This window comes from Brassica oleracea, chromosome C2 (assembly GCF_000695525.1).
Source record: "Brassica oleracea var. oleracea cultivar TO1000 chromosome C2, BOL, whole genome shotgun sequence".
In the NCBI taxonomy this organism is placed as follows: Eukaryota; Viridiplantae; Streptophyta; class Magnoliopsida; order Brassicales; family Brassicaceae; genus Brassica; species Brassica oleracea.
The window spans coordinates 23,807,192-23,831,994 of NC_027749.1; the positions used below are offsets into that span (position 1 = coordinate 23,807,192).

Below are 24,803 nucleotides of genomic sequence, written 5' to 3' on the forward strand. Positions count from 1 at the left end.
ACGCCCTCCTTAAGAATCCTCTTTGGTAACTCTAGAGACATATCTAAAAGCGCAGAAAAAACTTGTTAGTTCAATAGGTTAAAGTATCGATATCATAACACAAATAAGGAGAGCAAGACAAATGCCTTTTACATTTACATTCTCCTTATCCTAGAATATGTATTCCACCTAGTTATAATTTCAGAAAGAAAAACAATTTGTTCAATTGATCAATCAACAACAATCAATCTACCCATGGCCTATATTACAATCGGACAATATCTACTCTACTTGAAAACATACACAATCGGACAACAACTAGTATAAGATTTCAAGAACCAAACTTTCCCCCTTTCCAAAAACCTAAATCGATATTTTACAACTACAAATCTAAAATATTAACATGCAAACAGTTAATCGTGATGTATAAGATGTTTAATCAACCCGTGAATCGAATTTACCTTAAGAAATATGACAAATCGATTTTAAAAAAATCTATGTAAAAGGGAAGAACAACTCGATTTCGTTTTAGATGAGAATCAATAGAACTAATTGAAATACCTTGTGTGAAGAACTGAGACGAAAATGGAAGAACACGTCGTACTTTGATTTGACCCGTCCGACGAAGAGGAAGAACACTTGGATTTCGTTGTACCGTCAGTGAAATCGAAGAGGAAGATGACAAAAGAAAGATTCGAAACTAAGGGTAGATGAAACTCCGAAGAAGAGCAAGGATTCTCTCCGTTGAACCCTAAATCGCCATGGAAGGGGCTTTCTTCTACGGCGGAGAAGAGGAGGAGAAAAAGAAATTATGGTATCGGGGTAAAAGTTTCCCTTTTGTTATTTTTTTTAAAGTTTTGTTATTTTTATTTAAACTTTTAATATTTACCCATTTAAAATATATAACGAAAATTTTGATATATAATTTTAATTCTACTTAATTGGTAAATTAAGGGTAGTTTGGTATTTACAGGAACAAAAATCCTATTTTCCTAAAAAATCTTCTACAAATCTTAGTGTGACAAATCCAAGTCCAAAGTGTCTTTTTTTCTTCTAATTTTCCTTTTTTTTTTGTCAAAAAGACTCTTAGACCATCTCCAACAATAGATATGGTTTTAGAGTTCTAAATCAAAATTTTAATTGAAAATAATCAAATTAAAAAGTTTAGATACTTGTTTAGTTTTAATCCTTCCAATGATAGAGCCAATTAAAGGTTCTAAGTTTCAAAAATTTGAAAACTTGTAATAATAGATTACTTGCATCACAGGCTATACTAAAAAAACTTATAATTATTAAATTGCATAAAATTTAAATTAACTTGACAAAAAAACATATAACATAGATTGAGAAATCATAAATAAAACTAAACGATTAATAGTCATTTTGTCTTGTAACAAATTTACGCCATATATGCTCAACCAAATTATTTTCAATTGTTCATGTATGTTGCGATCACGAAGTCGAGTTCGAATTGCCATAAAATTGCACGTATTTGAAGGCATATATTTAGAATACATGAAATCCACATGTGAACTTCTGTTTGATTCCACTTGTGCGAATTCTGATACGTCAACCGCATCAGCCGCACAACCATATGCCATCATACGAATTGCTGTTGTGGCCTTCTGTAGTCCAGAGAGACCAAGCCTTCCGGTAGCATCTCTTCTTCGTTGAAAGAAAGAAACTTCATTGGCGAGTCGAGTAACAATACGCATAAACAATGGCTTGTTCATTCTAAACCGGCGTCGAAATAGATGATTAGGATATGTTGCATTTTCACAAAAATAATCATTCCATAATCGGTTGTGTCCGTCTTCACGTTCTCTGTCAATATAGGCTCGTTTTTTCTTTGACTTGGTTGCTTGTTGACGATTAACGGAAAGATTTTCGAATTCTTCATTGAAAGTTTGTTCCATACTTTCATTCAATGTTGATTCGAGCGTTTCTTCGATTGTTTCCTCAAAAATATCATGGGAAGAAGATGCCATTTTTTTTAGTAAAGAATAGAAGAAGATGATGATATAGAGAGAATTCTTAGTAAAGAATAGAAGACGAAGATAATATAGAGAAAATTCTCAGTTTTGTAATAAATTTTGTGTTATACAATGTGAAATATATAGACAAATGTTGACGTGTTTACAATAGAAATTGGTGGTGCATAATGAAATGGAATACAATTCTAAAGGCAACTGAAAATGCTAGAATATGGAACTTTAAAAAGTTTACAATTTGTGGTGCCAAATTAAATGGAATACAATTCTAAAGTAACATGAATACAATTCCGATGTCAATTACATCTTCTCTCATTAGCTCAATCAAATCTCTTACAACCTGTCAAAAAAAAGCACAAACAATTTAACACATTTGTTTTCTATCTGTTTGTCAAGAGCAGATTATCATAATGAAGACTAACATAACCAAAAACCGTCATTGTCCATAGATAACCATTATGAAAATGAAAGATCAAACCATAAATGTCAAGAAAAGCATAGCTTACAGTTCTCTGTTCTTGTTCAATCTGAGATTGATGATCACGGTTATTCATATCAGCTACGGCTTGTGCCTATATTTTGAAAAGGCACTGAATAATCACACATACCACACGACTCTTTGTTCTCTGTTCACGATCTCATCTAGCCTTTCTACGTTCATCACTTTCCCCGGGGATCTCCTCAAATTCTAAGAAAGTTAGACCAGAGTAGCCAATTAACCGGAATAGACATGCTTTCACGACATGAACAAATGGTAACAATCATAAGACAAAATACTAAAACATTACTCTTTGGTTACAAAAACCATAGTGAAAATACATCGTTCATCCGATTTTTAAAACTTAAGACATAATCAATACATAGACAAGCAAACTGACTCAACAAACAACAACAATCCAACCTGAAAAACATAAACAACCTGACTCCATAAAAAAATACATAAGCAGAAACAGACTGACTCTATAGACATCATAGATGCTTATGACAACATATCACTTATTAGTTTGTTCTTCAAAGCCAGTTCAGTCTCACTAAGAGGCTCTTTTTTTGCAAGGAGAGTCTCCAACATATGTTGCTTATTAAGCTTCTCCTTCATTTCAAAGTCTTGCTTCTTCAATTCATGATCCTGCTTCCTTATCTCAAACATCTCTTGCAACTTCTCCACAGGCTTGCTGCTGGTTGCTTCCATCTCTTTGGCACTCAGTTGAGCCTTCAACCTTGACTTTGCCTTCTTCACACCTTCAGGACGAGCCTCTTTTTGATCTCCATGGCTCGATGACTGGACAGAAGCTTGAGAACCATCTTCAACCTTCCTTCTTTTTGACTTGCTGTTATCTATCCCGAAAGTTGCCAGCCATTTCTGTTTATATTTGAGCTCCCTCCAACAATGCTCAAGTGTGAACTTGGCACCGTAATCATGGGGATAGATTTCATTAGCAAGCTTCATTACATCATTGTCATTCTGACCACTTGATTGCTGACTTGTTGCAGCATGTAACGAGCCAACAAACTTGGAGACTTGGTCACTGATCTTGGACCACCTTTGCTTACAGTTGCCAACCTCTCTATCTTGCATACCAACAAGCTGAGGACTTGCATTGAAGTAAGCTCCAACTCTTTTCCAAAAGGAGCCAGCCTTTTGCTCATTCCTGAACGGATGTCGGCTCAATCTGAAGGAAATTATGCTGGACCAATGTTTTTTAACCAGCCAACTTGATTTACATCCTGGACAATATAGGGGTTCCCTTCTGCATGTCCATGGAGTTTTGTGACCGGATCTTTGCTTGTTTTAAGCCAAGCACTTATGAGCACCACATCTTCCTTCTGTGACCACTTCCTTCTGCATCTTCTGTCTTCAGTTGTCTCTTCAGCTTGAGTTGGATCATTAGTCCACTGGGAACTAAGAAAGGAACTTCTGAAGATCCAAATGCTACGCTTTGTGAGACAGGATCACACTGTTGGATCACACTGTTGGCTACTTAACAGATCCAGGAAACCTGAAGACTGAGTAAATGGATTTGAAGAATCCATTACTACTTTCTGGTGGAGAAAGGAGAAGGAGAGAGTGAAGTAGTTTTTCAGAAAAAGAGATTAAGAAGGACGAGCAATGGAGAGACAAAGAGATGAAGAAGGACGAGCTGTGTTTAAGTGTTTAAAGTGTAAGTGTGTTGCTTTCATTTATAACAAGTGTGAGTGTGTTTAAGTGTTTCAAGTGTGTGGTGTTAGCAATAAATTCTTACCTAATCCAATAACAACCAAGCATTGATCACATTAGGGTAGTACATTTGATTAGACAGTCCTAATTAAAGCTAACTACCAAGATACTAGACTCTACCAAGCATTGATCACTTAAGTAAATTAAAGCTAACTACCAAGAGTGTTAGGTACGACCAATATTAAGAGTGTTGAGACATATACCGAAGATAAGGTGTGATCTAAAACAAACCTGATTTAGTTGCTTCAGACATTCCTTTGAGCTTTAATCGTCAAAAAAGACTTTGACCTCTTCAATAGCACAAATTCTTCCTTCCTCACTATAAGAACCGCATTAAAAAAGTTATATATGAACGTACCAAATAGATCAGAGAGGTGGATGCTACAAAGTGATATAACCCAATATTTGTAAACGGAGCTAGCATTATAGAAACTTGTGATTTCTATTGCCTTATTCTAGATTGTGAAGGGTGAAATTAACCTTCAATTTTGATCAAGTAAGCTAGATAGCAGGTGAAATTAACCTTCAATCTTGATCTAACCATCAAAAACAAACAAACTTCGAACAACATATTACTTTATAAACCCTTGGATATAACCAAACTCATCATCAAATAAAGCAACTCTGGTTACTGGTTTAAGAGAGCAATTGACACATATATCAATATTCATAGCCTAGAGAGAAACCTAGCATCAAACGCCCTATCTACCAGAACATATCCAACTCTTGTCATGTAAAAACTAAGCCAACTAATCAAAATTCCAATTTGATGATCACCTGAACAAGCCTTGATAAACTTTCCCAAAGGTGCCACTCCCAATAAACCTGATTAGAACCACAATCCACATATCATCAATCACTCAATCAAGGAGGGAGAGGAGGGGGGGGGGAATTGAACCTAGGAGCAGTGGGTTGACTCTGATCTTCACCCGATCCAGACGAGCTAACGCTTGAAACAAAACCCGATCCAGAAACCGATCCGTTCACCTAATCGTTAGAGAACGACGGGAGGGGAACATGGTGACATTTCTTCTCGTCAGAGAAACCAGAGGGTCCGGCGAATTCTTTGTTTGAAGAAGAAACGCACCTCCGCCGTACATGGCTGCCAGAGAGCTCGTCGGAGGGTTTAAACACGGGCGGGATTCTCTGTAATCTCGGGTTCAACATAACGAGCGAGAGAGAGAGAGAGAGAGAGAGAGAGAGAGAGAGAGAGAGAGTTTTGGTGAAATCGCTACAGCTTCTCTGCAATGATAGGGCTCAATGTACTTTGGTGAATCCGCCATGAAAAGAGAGAGAGTTTGCGGGGAATTTTTTCCGCGAAATGAGAGAGAGAGAGAATAATTGGGTGTTTTTAAAAAAAAACCCTAGCCAGCCAGACACTAACAAATATTAGCTTAGAATTGGTTCCAAAACTTCCAATTTTAGAACCATATCTACCTAATTTTTCTCTTTCTGATTTAATTTTCAGCATTTAATTAGATAGAACCATGCCATTAATCCTTCTTAGATACCCCATTGAACCTGCTCTTATGACCCCAAACTAAAGAAAATCTATCTCCTCTTCTTATTTCATTTTATTATTTTTCTTATTGTACTTTATGTTTTTATTTACTTTTATCTCAAGTTCAAAAATATATTAAAAAATAATAATTGTCATACTAAACTATATATAAAATTCTCTATCTTTTAAGATTCATTTTCACATATATATATATATATATATATATATATATATATTATATATATAATGTGTAAACAAAACTAAATGTGGACGTGGACCCCAAAGATAACAGAATTATAAATTAGTTGGGGACGTGGACATCTAAACAGAATTATAAACTAGTTGTGGACATGGACAATATTCATTCGATTCCATTCATCATCTCAGGGGCTAAATTGAACTCTAATCAAATTTACATCCATCCACATCATGACAAAGCGCAAATTTCTTAGATCGGAAATCTCTGACATGCAAGATCTATTACTCTCCGACAGAAAGTAAACACTTCTTCGATTTTCTCTCTGCTCATACTCACAATATCATCTCTTTCTCATCTTGATTGAAGTTTAATTGCAGATAATTTATCAATTGGGCTGAAGAAGCCAAGTGCTTGTTTTGGAGATAACAGAGTTCATGTCCACTTTTTATGGTATAATTTTAGTAACATAATCTATGTCCACGTATTGTTGTATAGTTTTATGGAATCAAAACAGAGAGTTTGTCCATGTTATCTACTATAAACACATTAACATTACATGTCCACACATTACTCATCACTCCTCCACACATCACTCGTCCACAAATCATCCAACCACGCATCACTCGTCCACAAATCACCTATCCACAAGTGTCGTTTCCATTAAGGGGAAAATTGTCCACAGTCTGTCGCTGGTCCACAACAAAGTATGTCACATGTAAGAAGTGTTTCTAAGTGTAATAGAAAGTCAAAAAGTGTTTCTTAGTGTAATAACTCCTAGAATCTGCTGCTAATATTTGTCCACGTGGCTCTAACCCACGTTATAATTGTATATCGCCTTATCCGGTTTGATAATTGCATGAACGTAAACCGTGCCTTGAGAAGAATAACTAATCCGGTGTTATACACCCGCTCAAAAAAGTAGAAGATGATCGTAACCGTCAAATACTGATCTAACGGCCTATATCGTTATGCACATCTGGTTCAGGCCACTTTTGTAATAACTGGCTCTGTTTCAAGTGCCAACTTCCAAGTAAAGAATAAAATATTTCGAAAAAAGGATTCGCAAGTCGCAATCTATATACCGTTTGCTTTTTGTTTTGTCATTTTCAGTCTCTCCCCTCTCGCTTTCACCGTCCATAACATAACCGTCGACATCATTCTCTACGGTATTTACCCTCTATAGTGCTTCGGTTCTAATCGTTTTCTCATATTTTCTCATAAGTTATTAGTCGATCAATCGTTTAAATTTGTTCTTCATATTCGTGGTTTCTGCAACATTTAACAACTTGTTTTTGTTGAATGAATGTGTTAGTTATATTTTAATATTATCAACTTATATAATACGTATAGCCTTAAAAACATTTCGTGCATCAAACTATTTTCATCATTTGAAACCATCCGCTTCGTTTACAATATGAATTGTGGTTAAAGCCAGTTTCGTGTGTCTTATGTTTATCAGGTGGTTAAAGTCAGTTTCGTGTGTCTTATGTTTATCAGGTGATATCACGATGATTGGATCGTTTCTGACAAGACCCCTTATGTACGTATGCTGCTATACTTCATAACCCTATAATCTTTGTTTTTGTGTTTCTTCCTAAACACACTTTTCCAAACTGACTTACATGAATATTTCTATTGTTGGCAGAATGGTGTTTGGATATGCATATCCTGCTTACGGGTGCTTCAAAACGGTCGAACGAAACAAGCCTGAGATTCATTAGCTCCAGTTCTGGTGCCAGTATTGGTATGTGTATACATGAGATAGACTCATCTGAGCTCTTTTCTTGATCATACTAGTACGTTGAGGTTTGTTGTTCTATATAAATCTTAAATCATCTTGCAGGATTCTGGTTGCTGCTTTGACAATCTTGGAAAGAGTTGGTGATGCCCTTGTTTCCTGGTAAGCTGTTAATAGATCTTATTGGTACATACATGAGATAGAATAGCGATTTTCTAGGGAATTGCGAAGTTTTTTTCCCTTGTAGTGTTAGAGCATGATTAACCCGGAGTTTTGAGGATGGGGTTCTTATCGGAAGTTAAGAAACTGTTTCTTAATTTCCGATAAGAACCCCACTCTAAGAACTCCGGGTTAATCATGGTCTTAGGCAAGAGTTGCACTAAAATACTTCTTTTTTCTTTACCATATTTTTTTTTTGTTGTTGATAAAATGTTAAGATTTTTACCATTTTTTTAGAATTTTTTAATTTGTTGCCACATCAATTTATTACACAAAAAGAAACCACAACAACCTTCAAGAAATAACAACTAATCTCTTTTTTTTTTAATGAAGGTTACCGTTGTATAGCGAAGCAAAGTTGGCGTTCTTCGTTTACCTCTGGTTCCCAAAAACCAAAGTAACTAAAAGCGTTCTTTAGATTAGATAGAGACAAATAATTATTATTATCTTTTATATTTCTGATTCCCACTGGCCTTACTCTCGGGTTTTCAGGGAACTACCTACGTTTACAATGCTTTCTTCAAGCCATATGTCTCTAAGCATGAAAATGATATTGACCGCAACCTGATGGAGATTATAAAGACTAGAGCTGGAGATATGGCAATGATATATCTCCAAAAAGCATTCGACTATGGACATGCAAGATTCTTTGAGATCTTACAGTATATTAGAGAACAATCAACACCAAAACCTCAGTCTAAGGTAACTTAGTTTGATTTCTTCACCTCTACACACTCACTTTCTGTGTGCATGTCTTTACTGTTTATCAACAGGAAAAGAAAGAGACAACGACACCACAACTTGATGATCTAACTCTTACGGTAACAGAAGAAAACAAAGCCACCCACGACGAAATGAAAAAAGGCTGACTCGTGATAGAGAGAAACTATTGAGGAAACACACATGGTACATTAAGTCCAACTTTTGCATCATCATTAACCAAATGTAAATGAAAAAAATATGGTTCGTGCCAGTTTCATATTTCAGCTGTATGGGGCTAATGAACAAAATAAAGTAGCTTTTGAGGTATGAGATGGTTAGCATTATTAGAATCAAGATTGTTATGGGCGTAAACCCAAATCATTTACATAATAATACTGGGGCAAAGTTCATGTCAGATACCTGCATGGGAAATCGTTATTTTAAAATTCAAAGAAATTTAATTTAGTCAGTATTGTAACACTCTTTACGCCAACAAAAAGAACGAAAACAGAAGATAAAAAACTCCACCAAAAGAATGAAAATGCTAATCATAGGACCACACGGTTACAAGTTGTGACATATCATCATTGCATGGGATATCACATTTAGATTTACAAAATTTCTATAGATATTGCATACATGTAAACGAAAGTCCTAAAACAATAAAGAGTTGTTATCGAGAGACCAGTAATCGAAGACGGATGTAAACGAATGATAGATGAATCCAGTATTAAAAGTTAAGGGACCATTTTTGAATAGAAGTTGTTGTATATCTTATCTACTCAATCAATTGCATTAATTGATATGAAGCTTGTTTTATAACTTAGTGTGAACATCTTCTATTTCACTAGTTTCTTTGATTCTCTCTGAGCTAAAGAAAGCAACACAACAAATAATAATAGAACTTTAGGTAGTCAATTCCAATACTCACATCTAGTTTCAACAAGATATTTGATTACAGAGTGTGTGTGCAAACAGAAATACATTGCAGTTGTTATAAGTTTTTTAATTAGATTTTTCTAAAATATAAGGTAGGAAGGATCTTTAATGTTTCTTTGGTGGGAGATGTAATTCAATTACAAACGGTACGCGAGAGATCAGATGCGGGGCTTGATTTGGTTGCTTATAAATAACTACTAGCTTTATGATTACACGAAATGGGGACACAATTGTCTCAATTTTCTTCTTTTATTTGAACCGTTTTGCTAGTACCTTTAAAATCCCAAATCACATGTACATTAACATATGCTCCTTCCGTTTCAAAAAATTTACTCCCTCTGTATCGCTTTAAGTGGTTTTTAATGTTTCTGCACATAGATTAAGAAAACACAAAATTCTATATAATTTATCTTGGTTACATAAAAATTTTATTAAAAAAAACTAATACAACCAAAAAGAAAAAAACTCAGTATTTTGTAATTGGTCATAAAGTTCAAATGATATTAAATTCTACCTAGAATAAAGAGAACATCAATTATTTGAAACAATTTTTTTTTCTCTAAACACCACTTAAAGTGATACGGAAGGAGTATATTTTAGAAAAAAAATTGTTTAAAAAAAATATATTGTACATTTTCAATGCATAAATCAATTACAAATTTTAAAATTCAAAAAGTATTATGGTATTTATAAAGATTTTATTGGTAAAAGTTGTGGGAAATAGTTGATAACGCAAAATAATGCATTAGTAACTAAAATCTGATATGTTTTTTTTAGTAAGTGTAAAAATCTAAAACATACATTTTTTCTGAAACAGAGAGAATAATAGATTTTAATGAATTACCCACTATCAAATGATTTTAATTAGGAACTTATGATAAACGAAAATTTAACATGGTTGCTAAGTACTTTATTAATCCAAATAAAATAGTTCAAAAAATTACAAATCCCAAAATGTAATTTTATTCAAGATTAATCAATAAAAATTATAATCTCGAAAACATGTTAAAATTTTATATCGAAAATGTAAATAAAAACTAACATTAATATACAAAGCAACTGGACCATTTTATTCATTTCCAATTATATTTGAGTTAGAGTTCCAAATTTAATATTTTCATATAGATTTAAACAATGTTAGGCAAATTGAAAAGGAAAAACTGAGAAAAATAGAAAGATCCATAGATCAGAAGTTCAATCTCTCTCTGTCGGTGTTTTATAAATCTTCTGACGTTCGTGGGTTTATATTTAATGCATAAGCACTTGAAATTACACTAACTGGGAATTGGCAGGGTACTCTCTTTGCTGCAATACAAGATGGGTAATAGTATACTACTAATATAAAATCTGTATCAATTTTGAAGTTATAAAAGGGAAATTTTATCAACCAAAGACCAACTCTAACCAGCCACATGCTTATAACAGATTCTTTAACATGCAGAGTAGGAGTAAATTTTCTGTCAGTCGGATAAATTCCATAGTCACCGGAGTAACACTTATTTAAATGTTATGTGTACGTAACGATTACTTTACCTCTCGTTTTGAAATTCAAACTGATAAACAAACAAACACATTCGCACCACCTCGCGCTCCTTTTGCTCTTTGCTTAGATAAAACATAAAACTGCAACATTATTAACTTTATAATGATATTTTATAAGGTTATTAATTAAGAGTGGAAACAAAAGAGTGAATGTGGTGGAACACGACATGTGAGAGAAAGCCAAAGCGACTGCGTGGTAAATCCAAGTATTGCGGCGAATGTAAAGGTCTTAGAAGATTTTCACATCCGGTAAACCCATAATCTTATGATTAATTTATTTTATGGTTTTTAACGAATGATTAATACAAATCACTCAAATTTAAATGTAAGCAAGACTACAACCTAAAAAGCAAGCTGCGTTACATTATGCTGTGACTTCTCAATCCTCACAACTGATTATGCTATAAATGATTCTTTGCTTGGAACTGTAAATTTGTACTCCATTTATCGTATTATTAAATAATGTCCCATACTTCTTACACTAACTTCAAGTACTGTTAACTCCACGAATATTTACTATAATGTGATTAGTTGTAGCCCATCTATCCTGAAAATCAATTTCTTTTTAAGATGAAGGACAACACTATACAATCATAAAATACTTATTTAACATATGAAATCGTACACAAAACTCTATACAAGTAAAATAAATTTAGCAAAATTTTACATGTTATGTAAGAAATTAAAGACATTGGAAATTTCATTCGAGACAAATAGAACATTAGGAATACGTAATCACAGTTCCAAATACGATGTTTCCAAAAACCTTGTCTGTTGTTTACGTGTAATCTTGATCGGTTAAAACAATGGGTTGACCATTATTTTACCATGATTATTATTGTTATTAACATCATTTTTCTGGCCCTATGCATGGGAATCCCCAATTTTTACAAACAAAAAGAAAGTGAAAAGTTTAACATAGAATAATTTCCAAATTAATTTATTTCAACAAACTGCTATTAAACGTGAATTTACATTTGTGTAAGAAAGTGATTTTACATTTATGTTAGTATGTACTAGCGTCTATTAATAATTAGATTTCATTAAGATACTTAAGTAAAATACTCCCTATGTTTCATTATAAGTGTTGTTTTAGGTTTCGGCACACGGATTAAGAAAACAATTAATTTTGTACATTTCCTATAAACAAACACTATTACCTATACACCTAACCATATTTCAACCAATAGAAAAAAAAATTGCATAAGATTAATAAATTTTGCATTGAAAATCGAAAACGACACTTATTTTGTAACGAAAAAAATTATCTAAAACGACACTTAATATGAAACGGAAAGAGTAATAATAATACCAAACATGTTTGCGTCGCATATTCAGCTTGCATTTCGACCGATGGAAGCTTCATTGACACTGACCAAGTCAGCTCTTAAGAAGGTCAAACTATAATGGCTTAGATGTGAAGTAACCATGATCAATTTTCAATGGCTTACTCTATTTTTTACTTTAAAATAAAATAATTCTATAATAAAGTTTTAAGTTTGTTTTAATGGTAGTCTATTTTAGAGTAAAAGATAGAGTGATAAGCAAAAAAAATAAATCAAATTACTCTATATTTAGAATAAATTTATTTTTTTACTCTATTATAGAATAAGAAATATAGTATCATTAGAGCATTTTTACACTAAATTCTATTTTATAGCAAAAATTGAGTGGGGTTGGAGATGCTCTAATTGTTAAAGCACATATAAGCTAACCAAACTAGTTCAGAAAGAATTAATGTCATTTTCTTCTAACTAATTTCTTATCATTAGCACTTTAGAACTTATAATTCATATTAAATACTGTTTTCTTTAAGGAAAATATAGTGTTAACTGTACCACAACTAACAGAGCAGCAAACAGATGCCAACATTAATTACAATATTTTTTACTGACAAAACAAAATATTTGAATATTAGTACGCTATTTTCCAGTAAAAAGCTAATTATGATTAAGAAAACAAATCGAATGACAAGAATACTGAAAGGTATAAAGTAAAACAGTAAATAAAGAATTAAAGAAACATAGAGGCCACCACTTTAATCTTTCCCTCCTTATTACCCCATCTTGGATCCATCTTCGATTTCAACACCAACAAAAAAGCCTTATAATTAAAGAACCAAAAAGAAACTCTCACGTTCTCTCAAGAGCTTCTCTTTCAGTTTCAATGGCCTTACTAACTTTCTTGCCGGAAAACGCAGAGTCTCCAAAACACACTCCACCGCCAAACAAACGCAAGAAACGCGAGATCAATCACACCAACCAAACGCAGAAACCACACAAACCGCAAAAGCAGAAAGCAGTAGCACCTCAGAAGCAACCGTCTTCATGGGACCAAATCAAGAATCTCTTGACTTGCAAGCAAATCGAAGGGTCAAGAATCCACGACCCTTCCAAGAACTCTCAACCCGGTCCATCCACAACCACTCACTTATTATCACCTTCCAAGCTTGGCTCGTCGTGCAGCTCCATCTGCAGGTTTCGAGACGTGGCTCACGGCAACACTCGTGTGGTTCACAGAGCAGACCAATCTCCAGACGTAGCTAACTCGGCTACTCCTGACTCGGAGACTCGTCTTCTGACTCGGAAACCTGGTCAACACGGTTCTTCTTCATCGTCTCGGTCTCTTAGATATGGCTCAACTACGTTATCCGCAACGACGTCATTTAGAGCCATGCAGTTCCGTAAACTCTCCGGATGTTACGAGTGTCACATGATCGTTGACCCTAGCAAGTATACAAAATTAAATTCCGCCAATAAATTAGCTGTCGTTATATTTTTGGTGTTTCATTTATTGATTTTTTTGAATTTTAGGTATCCAATTTCGCCTAGGGTTCGTGCTTGTTCCCAGTGTGGAGAAGTTTTCCCGAAGCTTGAAAGCTTAGAGCTTCATCAAGCGGTTCGTCACGCAGGTAATGTTTAACTTTTTTTCTTTAATTTGTTGGACGTTATCACGCTCAATATTGATTTTGGGATGTACATATGTAGTCACGTTTCTAAAGTTAACCCTGGTATTAAAGATTGTTTTATTCATCTAGTGGCATTTCTAAAGTTAACCCTAGTACAGTAGTACTAACACATGTTTTGGTGACATGGATTCATCATAGGGTTTACCATAATGCTAAGCAATAATTCACTAACTAGGATAAAAATGAGCAGGGTAAGTTTATTTGTATATATTATCGATATTTTTTTTTATATATTTGATCATTTTATTTATAAATATACAATATTTTTTGTTGTTATTCTATAATTTATTTCTGATGGACCGGATCAATTTTTATTAAAAATTGTGGAACTAAACTATAATTAATATATTATGGATTGATCGGATTGTACATTAAACAAATTATGACACAAAAACTTTATTTTTTTCCACCGAACACATTCTTGAAAAAAGTAAACAGTACTATTTTCACAGTTGAATTATTTTGACATTTATCTTTCATATGGTTTTGAAAGAGTTAAGATTAACCATCGAATTGATACATGTCATTTTAATGTTTTTCGTTGTATGCTTAAGGAAAAATTACATTTTTGTAATTTAAAATCGTTTAAAAAACTTCAAAATATAACATATAAGAAAAAATGTAACATATAAGGTTTTCTCATTTTTGTAATTTAAAATCGTTTTAAAATTTTTAAATATAACATATAAGATTTCCTCATTTTTGTAATTGAAGTCATTTTTAAAAAAATCAAAATATAACATATAAGAAAAAATCTAATTTTTTTATTATTTGGTCAATGTGATTGTTTATTTTTTTTTAATAGTATAAAAATTAAACAAAAATGAAGAAGGATGCAAAAATTGTTATCGAATCTTTATTATTCATAGTCATTAATTGTTATATATATGTTAATTATATTAGGTAATTATGTAGCTTTTATTTAAGAAAAAAATAAACGCTTCTCATATTTTGGGGTGATATAATATTTCCTATTAATTGGATTTAGACCAACATTTTTTCGATTGATTTTTAAGCTGCCACGTAAACTAAATTGTCATCCTAATTAAGTGACATCTAGCATGATCTCTTTTTAATTAGTATAAATTTAAAGTTATAATTTTTTTAATGATCCTCAATTAATATATATGGGATATGCTTTCATGTTATAGCTAGCTTAGTTTTTTCAGTAATGGAATCAAGATCAAGAGATCTCATTGCTAATGTCGGTGATAATATCTATCAAATAAATTAGGAAGATTTGGCATTATGTTTAGTTTGTAATTAGAATATAAATTTATTTAACGCATCTCAAAGAAAAAATACAAAATATAAGAGGAATATTAATGGAGAACAGTATATTATACTTCTTCTGTTCCAAAAAAAAAGATTTTCTAAAGTATTCACGCATATTAAGAAAACAATTAATTTTTTACAATTGAATTTATTATTTATTTTACTGTACATTTTCCAATAAATATCAACCAATAGTATTCAACCAATTCAAATATTTTCAATTAATGTTTTTTAAAAGTATTCAATTTTTCAACATTAACTAGTGAAAGTAATTTCAAATTTTAGAAAATCTATTATTTTGGAACAAAAAAAATCTACAAAATTCTACTTTCATTTTGCTCGGAAACACTTCGGTATGCGATGGGACCATTGGTACTATAAACATGAACAGCTGTAACAATTCTTAACTAAATTCAGTGTCCCCTGACGAACCGAATTTAAAATTCAGTTTTTGTGTTTTGCCTCGACTTTTATCATGTTCCCTGATTTAAACGTTGTCCTTTAATTACAGTGTCGGAGTTAGGTCCGGAAGATTCGGGTCGAAACATAGTGGAGATCATATTCAAGTCAAGCTGGCTTAAAAAGGACAGTCCAATCTGTAAGATCGAACGGATACTAAAAGTACACAACACTCAACGTACAATCCAACGGTTCGAAGATTGCCGAGACGCAGTGAAGGCGCGTGCACTTCAAACTACAAGAAAAGACGCTCGTTGCGCTGCAGACGGTAACGAGCTTCTCCGTTTCTACTGCACCACTCTCACTTGCTCTCTCGGATCTCGTGGCTCGTCTTCCCTCTGCTCTAATCTCCCTAACTGCGGCGTGTGCAACGTGATTCGCCACGGTTTCCAAGGAAAATCCGGCGCCGGAGAAGCCAACGCAGCCGTGAGGACGACGGCGAGTAGTGGAAGAGCTGATGATTTGCTGAGGTGTAGCGATGATGCGAGGAGAGTGATGCTTGTGTGTCGTGTGATCGCTGGGAGTGTTAAACGTGTCGATTCTACGGCGGCGGAGAAGAAGTCTCCCGTGGAAGATAACTCGACGGTTGGAGTTTCTTCTACCGGTGGTGTGTTTGACTCGGTGGCGGTCAATGCCGGAGCTTATTCAAATATGGAGGAGCTGGTGGTTTATAACCCGAGGGCTATATTACCTTGCTTCGTGGTTATTTATAAGGTTGTAGAATCTTGAATTTGTTGTTATATTAACTTCAGAATAATGCTTTTTCTGACTTTGTAATATTGTAGGGAGATTAAGTTAATCATCATTTGAGATCTTAACATAAACCCCATCTTACTATTATTGACTATTATGAGTAATTACGAGTCCAAGCTAATTATTATCGTTGAATTTAGTAGAGTGGGCCAAAAGACTACGATTACACTATTACCTTATCTCCAATGTACACCTCTCTGTAATTTTTTCTAAAATATAGAGGAAAATTACTTTTTGCCTCTATATTTAGAAGTGAAAATAGCATATTTCTATATTTTTTCCTAGAAATAGAGGAACTCTATTACAGAGACATACATTGGAGCATTTTCAACTCCATAATAGAGTTTTTCTATTTTAAAGGAAAATATAGAGATAGAAATAAAGGTTGGTTAGAAGCTAACGAGTAAATTATTCATGGCATTTTGACGCGGAAATGTATTTTCTTACAACATTAATTTTCAATAGCTTTGTTCACACTGTGTGGGCAGGGCATCAAACAGTGTGGAAGTGGCAGAGAGTGATATAATTGCTACCACATGCGTACTCAGTAAATTTTTTGTCCTCCCAAGTTCTTTACTTATTATTCTAGAGAAAGCTGTTTTTGATTTAAAATGATATAACTGTTTGGGTAATATGTGATTTTAAATATGGTAGTTACAGGAGTAATATTACTCAGATAAGTTCTTAATTAACCCATAAATAGCAAAGAGTTTGCACGCTAAGAGGCACCCATTGGAACTTTCCTCGTTGTCAGAAGCTGCTTACATTGTTTATTTTGCTCCCTGACGTTGCAAACGAAATCATCGTCATATAGCAGCCCAAAACTATCATTCTTTATTGGGCCTCACTGCTGAATGCTGATACAAAAAGACCTTGGAAGCATTAGCAAGAATCAGCAATGGCCGTTGCCAAAAAAAAAAAAAGAATCAGTAATGGCTTTCCTTGATGATTCTCTTTGTAAAACGCTTATCAACTGCATTGGAAGGAAGAAAACAAGAAACAAGAACAATCTCTTTTCTCGTCATGAGAGACCGCATTTGCAAATAAAAGAACACTACGAACAATTCATCATGACTATGTAGAAGAATCAATATCTGAACTGAAGCCAAATGCACAATCAGACGCACTTCCCTTTCTCGCAAAAGACTAGCCATTCTCGTGACGATCGATGATGAAGAACAATGCTCTATGTGACTATGTTCCAGATTTACTTTAAATATGATCCAGACATGTGCTGATATTTTACCGTCACAAAATCTTAAATTATAATGTGTTGTAAGCTGACAATCATATCACCAAAAGCCTTCCTATTCTTGTATGTTCTCTCCATGTCTTTTCTCTAATCATTACACAACAAAACATTTTTATCAGTACTTTATTTTAAAGATCAAACTCTTGTTTTGTTCTATGCAAATGCTTTTGAAGCTAATGTTTGCTTACTGGTCCAAAGTTTAAATGAAGGACAACAAAACTCAAATGAACAAATGATTACTCTTACGTTGATCAAATCCTGGTTCATCTTTTCTTTATATTGTTGGAGCTATAACCGGAGACTTTTCTCTTATCGCTAGGCTATCGATGTTTGGTTGACATTTTGTACGAATACTTTTCTTAATTAGAACTTTATTATACGTGCCATCCTTTTTTTGTGCACATTATACGTGCCATCCAAAAGTTTTTATTTTTTTGAAGTATAAGTAAAAAAAATAAAAAAAATAAAAACTTTAAAAAAGCCTTTTTAGTTTATTTTTACAAAATAGCTTTCAAATAGAAAAATTATCAAAATAAGTTTTATTAAAGTGTAAAATATACACATATATATTAAAAAGTTAGGGTTTAGAGTTAAGCGTTAGAGTTTTGAGAATAGAGTTTCAAATAGTAAAAAATAAAAAATAAAAAATAAAAAAATAAAAAATAAAAAATTTCAAAAAAAAAACTATTTAATTATTTTTTATAACTATTTTGGTGACAAAAAAAAATGGCTATTGGAAAAAATTGTTCAATAAAATATGTTCAAGAATCAGTTACGAAGGTCGTACATATGACATTATTAAAACAAACCAAAAGAAAACTCACGAGAAAAGAGAAGAAAAATTTATAAACCAAGCTGTTTCATTGCAAAACCTTTTTCTTTGAGAAGATTCCTCTAATAATCAATGGGATCAAACTCTTCTTCCTCTTCTTCTTCTTCTTCTCCTTCTTTCTCATGGAAGGGTGTCTTCCAAGAAACATCCCCACCACTGGACCATTATTATTATTACCCGTCGTAGGGTTTGCAAATTTCACGTACCTCTTCTCACTCATCGATCGCAACCTTGGACTAGTACTAATTGGTGGTTCATCATCAACATGTGAAACCAACACTTCGAACTTGGTTTTGAAAACAGTATCATCGATAGCCCCCTCAGGATCTACTTTTATCTTCTGAAGCTCTTGTCTTGTCCTCTCAAGCTCTTCCTTGAGAGAAGACAAAGAGTTCATCACTTGCATGCTTTCTTCTTTTGCTCTTTTGAGATTGTGTTTTGTCTCTTCAAGCTCTATTTCAATCTTTGCTGGATCCTCCATCTGTTTCTTCCCATAATCTCCAAGTCAGATGAATAGAAAAGGAAACGCAAACAAATATAGAGAGTGAATGGGACTTACCACTTTGAGATGGTTTGAATAGACTTGACTAGCTAAGACTCTCTTACCGAACAAAGCGACAGCTTCTTTGACGGTTCTAAACGGTGCCGTTGTGTCGATCTCTGCTCTCTTCATAGTCTCTATCTACGGCTGCTTTGCTCTCTGTGAAGAAGTAGCGAGGTACATAAGCTTATAGTAGCTTTGGTGACTTTAGAATAAAGTCCGAGAGATTACGCAAAGCATATTAGTTTCTTCATCTCCACTTCGTCAGAACACACTTCTTTTCAAATATTAGTATATTTTATAGGTTTTGGGAATATATATTATACTTCATATGTTCATGTATGTTTGTGTTTTTTTATACATATTAAGAAAACATAATAAATTTTGAAAAAATATATTAACTTTTGCTTACCAAATTTTCATAATTCTAAACTAGTTGTATTTTAAAAATTACAATTAATTTTTTAAAATATATATTTCACCATCATTAACTAATAACATTACATAAAAAAATTATTTTCAAACATTTATTTTTGAGAGAAAGTAGGAGATTATCCATTAAACAACTAGCTCGTTGGAAATATAATGGTTGGTACTAGTACATTTGCCATGTCATAGAGCAAATGTTTTTCTTACATAACTCAAACAGCTAACATTTGTTTTTGTTTCCCTTGCGATTCTCATTTACACAAAAAAAACATAGTGTTTTTTTTTTCTGGAACAAGTGGATTCAATCATCTCTCTGTGAAAAACCTTGTTCTTCCTATTCTCATCACCTGAGAAAGACACCATCTCAAATTCCGGCGAAGACAGAACAGAACTCTGTTTATTTTTTCTCAACCAAATGTCTGATCCTTTGAACTAATTTAACCATATATAAACCAGAGCATCTTCACGTCTGCTCGTTGCATAGTAGCTGCAATGGTGTTCTTGTATCCTCGTAGATAAGTGGGAAATGGTGCTCTTGCCTGTTCATCACCGTCCTTGAACGGATGTTGCTATGGTGATGGTTCATTGACATTGCTGCAGCAGCAGACATGAGACGACGTTGCTGCTGAAATACATTGTTGTTGTACCTTGGCGAGGAAGTAACTTGCAGAGGTTGAATGCTGGTCAGGTTCAAAGAGAGGTTTGGTTTACTGTATTGGTTCGATAACGGCTGCACGACGGTGTTTCCATTTGTTAAAGGTCTATACTGAGCAGCAGCCCACATCCGTTTTTGAAGCTGTTGCTGCTGGTGGTGGTGGTTTGCGTTGTAAGCGGTTTGGTATCTACTAGCTAGATAAGGAGACATTTGCTGCATCTGCAAGATGGAAGTCACATTGTTATGCAGCTGATTACAATCAAATATCTAATCAGAAGAGAGATGACTTAAGCTCACCTGATGGCTAGGAAGTGCAGGTGAGAGGTGGCTATTGTAAGCTGCAGAGATAGGAGGATACTGCGGAAATGAGTTTGGAAACGGAGGATGAGATTGTGATGCTCCATTAGACGAGAGAGAGAGGAAGTCATAGCTCTGTTCCTGTTTATTCAGAAGTGAAAAGAGTTTTGAACTCGGAGAGGAAAAAGATTTAACGAAAGACAAAAAAAAAGCAGTTAAGAATGCTACCTGTTTCTGAGTAGTCTTTGGACCATAGAGCTCCAGAGAAAGCTGAGCCTGGTCCTCTTGCACAGGTTTTGGATTACATGTCTTGTACAAATCTATCAGATGTGGATTTTGACACCTGATGGATGGAGCAACATTGCTTTTAAAGTCACTAGTCGTTGTCACAGGGTCAGGGACTCTGTATTGTGGCGTTTCTGATGATCTTTGCTCGGTTTGGTTGCTCTCTCTGGTCTGTAATGCTTTGATGAGTTGGCAAATGTAAATGTGAGAGGCACATCTCTTCAACTTCCTCGGACGGACGCTTAACGGTGAAGCATTCTTGGTAGGAGAAGAAAGAGCTTGACCCATCCATGGTGGAAGCTTTGTAGAAGATGGCCTGGTTGAAGATAGTCCAGGCCACAGACCAAGACCTGTTACAAAAACATAACTCAGTACTAACTCAATACAAAATTTGTAAGGTAGCTTTTCTCACCGTTGCTCTTATAGTTGATATCACATGTTGCAGCCTTTGCTTCCATGGCTCTTGCCTACAAGTTTGAATAAAGTCATTAGTTTGAATCTTAACCAAGAGAGTATAACCTAAAGAGTGGTTGGTTTTGTACTTACAGGTGCATCAGTCACATTCACTGAGCTGCTTTGCTGTAAAGGAATCTCATCAAGCTGCTTAGTTTTGTCTGAAGAGAGAACTGAAACCGCCGGTTCAAGTGATTCATCTTTGGTGGTAAAGCCAGTTTCAACAACCAAGACTGAGTCAGCTTTGGTGGGTTCTTTATCATCATCATCATCAGACAACAAAGCATCACAAGTTTCCTTATCAACAGAGCCAGCCTCGTTAAACATATCAGCTAAACCGAACAACGTCTCTGCAACTTCTTCCTCATCTTTAGAAATCATCATGGACTTAGAAACAACAATAGCTTTTGCATCCTAACCAAACCAAAAAGAAAAAGAAAAAACATTAGCTCAAAGTCTTGTTTCTATTCTCTACTATAAAACTTGTAGTCATCATATGATTAAATAAAAGAACAAACCGTTTCTTGATTCTCCTTGTTAACCAAATCCATGTTAAGAGATTCGATTCCAGTTATGGACCGGTTAAGTCTCTTTGAAGGAGAGGATAGGTTAGAAACAGATTCAAGATTCCTCTTCTTCATGGCTGCAATTGAAAGTGCACAAGAAAAGATACAAAAGTTAGGAAAGAAAAAAGAAAGGAACAGAGTTGCCAAAGTAAATAAAGACAAGCTTTAAAGATAAGAAAGAAGATAAAATATATTGATGATGGTAGCTTTTGATTTTTATAAAAAAAAGACAAGTAGCAGAATCTTTGCGTCCATAAAAAGAATGTTAATAGAGTTTGCTTGAAAAACAATCCAAAGTCTCAAACACCATGATCTTCCCAACTACTCAGAAACTGAGGTTTACTGACACTTGCACAGATCTCTCCATCATACGGTAAAAAAAAAACATTCCTTTTTATTTATTTTTTTATAAAAAATGAAAAATTGGTGATGAAGAAGGGACCTGAACGAAGCTTCCTTGGAACAGAGGCATGAGGATGCACAACACCATTACTCTCCTTCAAACTCTGAAATAGAGATATAGATAGAGATTAGTGTGAATGTGTAAGAAGGTTTAGTGTTCCTTAATGAGGAAGAAAGTTACCTTTTTTAGAAGCTTAGAAGATTTCTTCTTCTTCTTTAGAGAGACCACTTCGTTTTCTAAATCTGAAGCAGGGAAGTCGTAACACATCATCATCTCTTGCTTCTTATGATTCATTCTCTCATCATCAGCAGCTAAACTCAGTTTCTTCAACGTTCCTTTCTTCTGTTTTGCCGAAACCACAGATCCTAATCCATGAGATGGAGAGAAAGAAACAGAGCAAACAGACCATTGAGTTTAATACAAAACGGCAAAAAAAAAAAAAGGAGACAACTTTGGGTTATTTTTATTTATTTATTTATTTGTTGGTTTGTGAGAATTGTGAAATGCAAAAAAGTTTTTGGAATTTACCAGATGATTTCTTCTTGGAAGATCGATTGGCTCCTCTTCCACGTCTCATATCGCGACGACCCATTTCCATTTTCTTTTAAAGATTTACTCTCTCGTCTTCTTCTTCTTCCTCTTCACCACTCAAGAGAGATGACCACAAAAGAAAAAAGATTGAGACCTCTCACTTCACTTCAAAATCTCTGCCCAACAAAAAGAAGAAAAAGTCACACACTTTGGTTAGGAAAAAAATAAAAAGAGAGAGAAAGAAAAGTTGGTTTCTCGTGTCTCGAAGAATCAGGTTCTCTTCGTGTTAAAGAGAAACAAAAAAGCAGATTTATAGGGTAATTTTTTTTTTCCTTTTTTCTTTTACATTACAACCCGTGAAGAACCTCGCTTGCAAAGAACAGTGTAGATCGTTGAAACTTTTGAAAAAGGTTACAAAATTGGATATTTTTAAGTAGCCAAGAAGAGAAAGAAAGACAAAAAGCTTCATTAATGGGGGAGGAGGTCACTGTTCTTCAAGTCTAATCAAAGAACATTGATATCTGTAACTGACACAAAAGAAAGAAAGAAAGAAAGATAAAACGTATACAAATTGTACTCGTTCAAAGTTTTATCAAAAACACACATTCGAAGCTTAGATTCAACCCAGAATTTAGTAAGAGGAAAGAGATCAAAATCAAACCTTGTGCTCTTTCTCTCTCTATATCTAGGCTACGATTATTTTCTCAAAGTTTGAACATTTGCGAAAAAAAGAAAAAGACGGATAATCCGAAGCTGTCGTTTCGCTCTCTCGATCGCTTTTATAAATGTCACACGATATGACAAAACGCTTATTCTCTCTCTCTCGTTTTATCTTCTTCCCCTCTCTTGTGTATCGAACGGTGTGTAATGAAAGAGACACGATCACCGTCCAATTTGTTTCACTGTTCTGCCACGTCATTACTGAGGAGATCGTTGTGTCAGACACGTCAGCATTAAGAGCTGAAAAATGTACTTCTTCACTCACTACTGCATGGGTTTCCTATGCCTATCATTTTGAACCCGTCCCTACTCTCAATTTCATATCCCATTTTTATTTTGTTTTTTCTTTACAACGAATTAATAAATTGGATATTATTATGATTATTATGATTAGAAAAAAAAACAAAAATAGCACTAAATCAATTTATGTTCCCAAACTAGCACTCAAGTTCAAAAGTCACAAAAATAGCACTTAATGTTTTATCAAAAGTCACAAACTTAGGGTTTAGAGTTAAAGGGTGAGGTTTAGGATTTAGGGTTTAGGGTTTAGAGTTTAGGGTTTAGGGTTTAGAGTTGAGAAATGAGGTTTTGGGGATAAGATTTCAAATTTTGAAAAATTAAAAAAATTAAAATTTTCAAAGGATAAACTTAGAAAGGTGCTATTTTGGTCATTTTAGTTTTTGAGTGCTATTTTTGTGATATAAACTTAGAAAGATGCTATTTTGGAGATTTGCCCTTATGATTATCCTAAATTATCTAATTCTTAGGTCTGTAAATAATTATTTTGAATCTAGATATCTCTTTTTATGTTTTACTTAGTTAACCATTTATTTTTAATTAGTGTTTATTAATAAGGCTGGCCAATCAATGAATGGCCGAACGGCTAATTAGTTGAATGGTTTGAATTTTGTGGGATATAGAAATAAATTTGTAATCAATTGTCGTAGTAATAAATTTGTAATTAATTTCATACGTTTATAGGACTTTTAGACATCATATACTAGTGTTCAGTGATTTTGATTGATTTAGAAGTAACTATTTAATAGTACTACTCTGCAAACCATTTATAACCAAAATGTATCCCCACAAAAGCTATGATAACTTCGCATAACCGGTCCCCTTTGTAACTCTAACGTCTGGCTTTCTTCAATAATTACGAGAGAATGTCACGGTTTTTTCTACTTTTCTCTTAATGACTCGACTAATCAAGAAACGGCAGCACTTCCTCAATGTCCAATATCCAAATGCCTAACTAGAAGCGTGTACGAACTGGTAGAGAGAAACCTCCTAGCCTTGACTCTAGAGAGATAAAAAGTTGTGGTGATGTTAAAATCGACGGCTATTATTACTGTTCAGATG

At 34.0% G+C, this 24,803-nt stretch overlaps 4 protein-coding genes and 1 pseudogene across 6 annotated transcripts; 2 read left to right on the forward strand and 3 right to left on the reverse strand.

The window, feature by feature from the left end:
- Positions 1–2,949: 2,949 nt before the first annotated feature.
- LOC106323782 (glutathione S-transferase T3-like) lies at positions 2,950–3,730 on the reverse strand. The gene is made up of 2 exons (XM_013761851.1): positions 3,693–3,730; positions 2,950–3,640 (listed from the first exon to the last, which is right to left on the reverse strand). The coding sequence occupies exons 1-2, from the start codon at positions 3,728–3,730 to the stop codon at positions 2,950–2,952; spliced, it is 729 nt and encodes a 242-aa protein (XP_013617305.1).
- A 3,249-nt stretch (positions 3,731–6,979) lies between these two features.
- On the forward strand, positions 6,980–8,934 carry LOC106326119 (annotated as a pseudogene).
- A 4,047-nt stretch (positions 8,935–12,981) lies between these two features.
- Positions 12,982–16,568, forward strand: LOC106322857. Its single transcript, XM_013761004.1, has 3 exons — positions 12,982–13,757; positions 13,839–13,936; positions 15,780–16,568. The coding sequence occupies exons 1-3, from the start codon at positions 13,192–13,194 to the stop codon at positions 16,454–16,456; spliced, it is 1,341 nt and encodes a 446-aa protein (XP_013616458.1). The 5' UTR covers positions 12,982–13,191; the 3' UTR covers positions 16,457–16,568.
- Positions 16,569–17,210: 642 nt separating this feature from the next.
- Positions 17,211–19,266, reverse strand: LOC106326000 (WEB family protein At1g75720-like). Its single transcript, XM_013764044.1, has 3 exons — positions 19,124–19,266; positions 18,605–19,045; positions 17,211–17,819 (listed from the first exon to the last, which is right to left on the reverse strand). Exons 1-3 carry the CDS (start codon positions 19,235–19,237, stop codon positions 17,739–17,741), a joined length of 636 nt encoding a protein of 211 aa, XP_013619498.1. The 5' UTR covers positions 19,238–19,266; the 3' UTR covers positions 17,211–17,738.
- Positions 19,267–19,694: 428 nt separating this feature from the next.
- Positions 19,695–23,525, reverse strand: LOC106327602. 3 transcript variants are annotated; one of them, XM_013765789.1, is made up of 10 exons: positions 23,386–23,525; positions 22,722–22,900; positions 22,374–22,558; positions 22,233–22,296; positions 21,743–21,867; positions 21,318–21,638; positions 21,184–21,238; positions 20,715–21,121; positions 20,487–20,627; positions 19,695–20,408 (listed from the first exon to the last, which is right to left on the reverse strand). In XM_013765789.1, the coding sequence occupies exons 2-10, from the start codon at positions 22,789–22,791 to the stop codon at positions 19,998–20,000; spliced, it is 1,779 nt and encodes a 592-aa protein (XP_013621243.1). In that variant the 5' UTR covers positions 22,792–22,900; positions 23,386–23,525; the 3' UTR covers positions 19,695–19,997. The 3 variants fall into 3 exon arrangements, with proteins under 3 accessions (XP_013621243.1, XP_013621245.1, XP_013621244.1); XM_013765791.1 differs by lacking the exon at positions 23,386–23,525 and adding an exon at positions 23,071–23,376; XM_013765790.1 differs by lacking the exon at positions 23,386–23,525 and having other exon boundaries at positions 22,722–23,370.
- Positions 23,526–24,803: the final 1,278 nt, after the last annotated feature.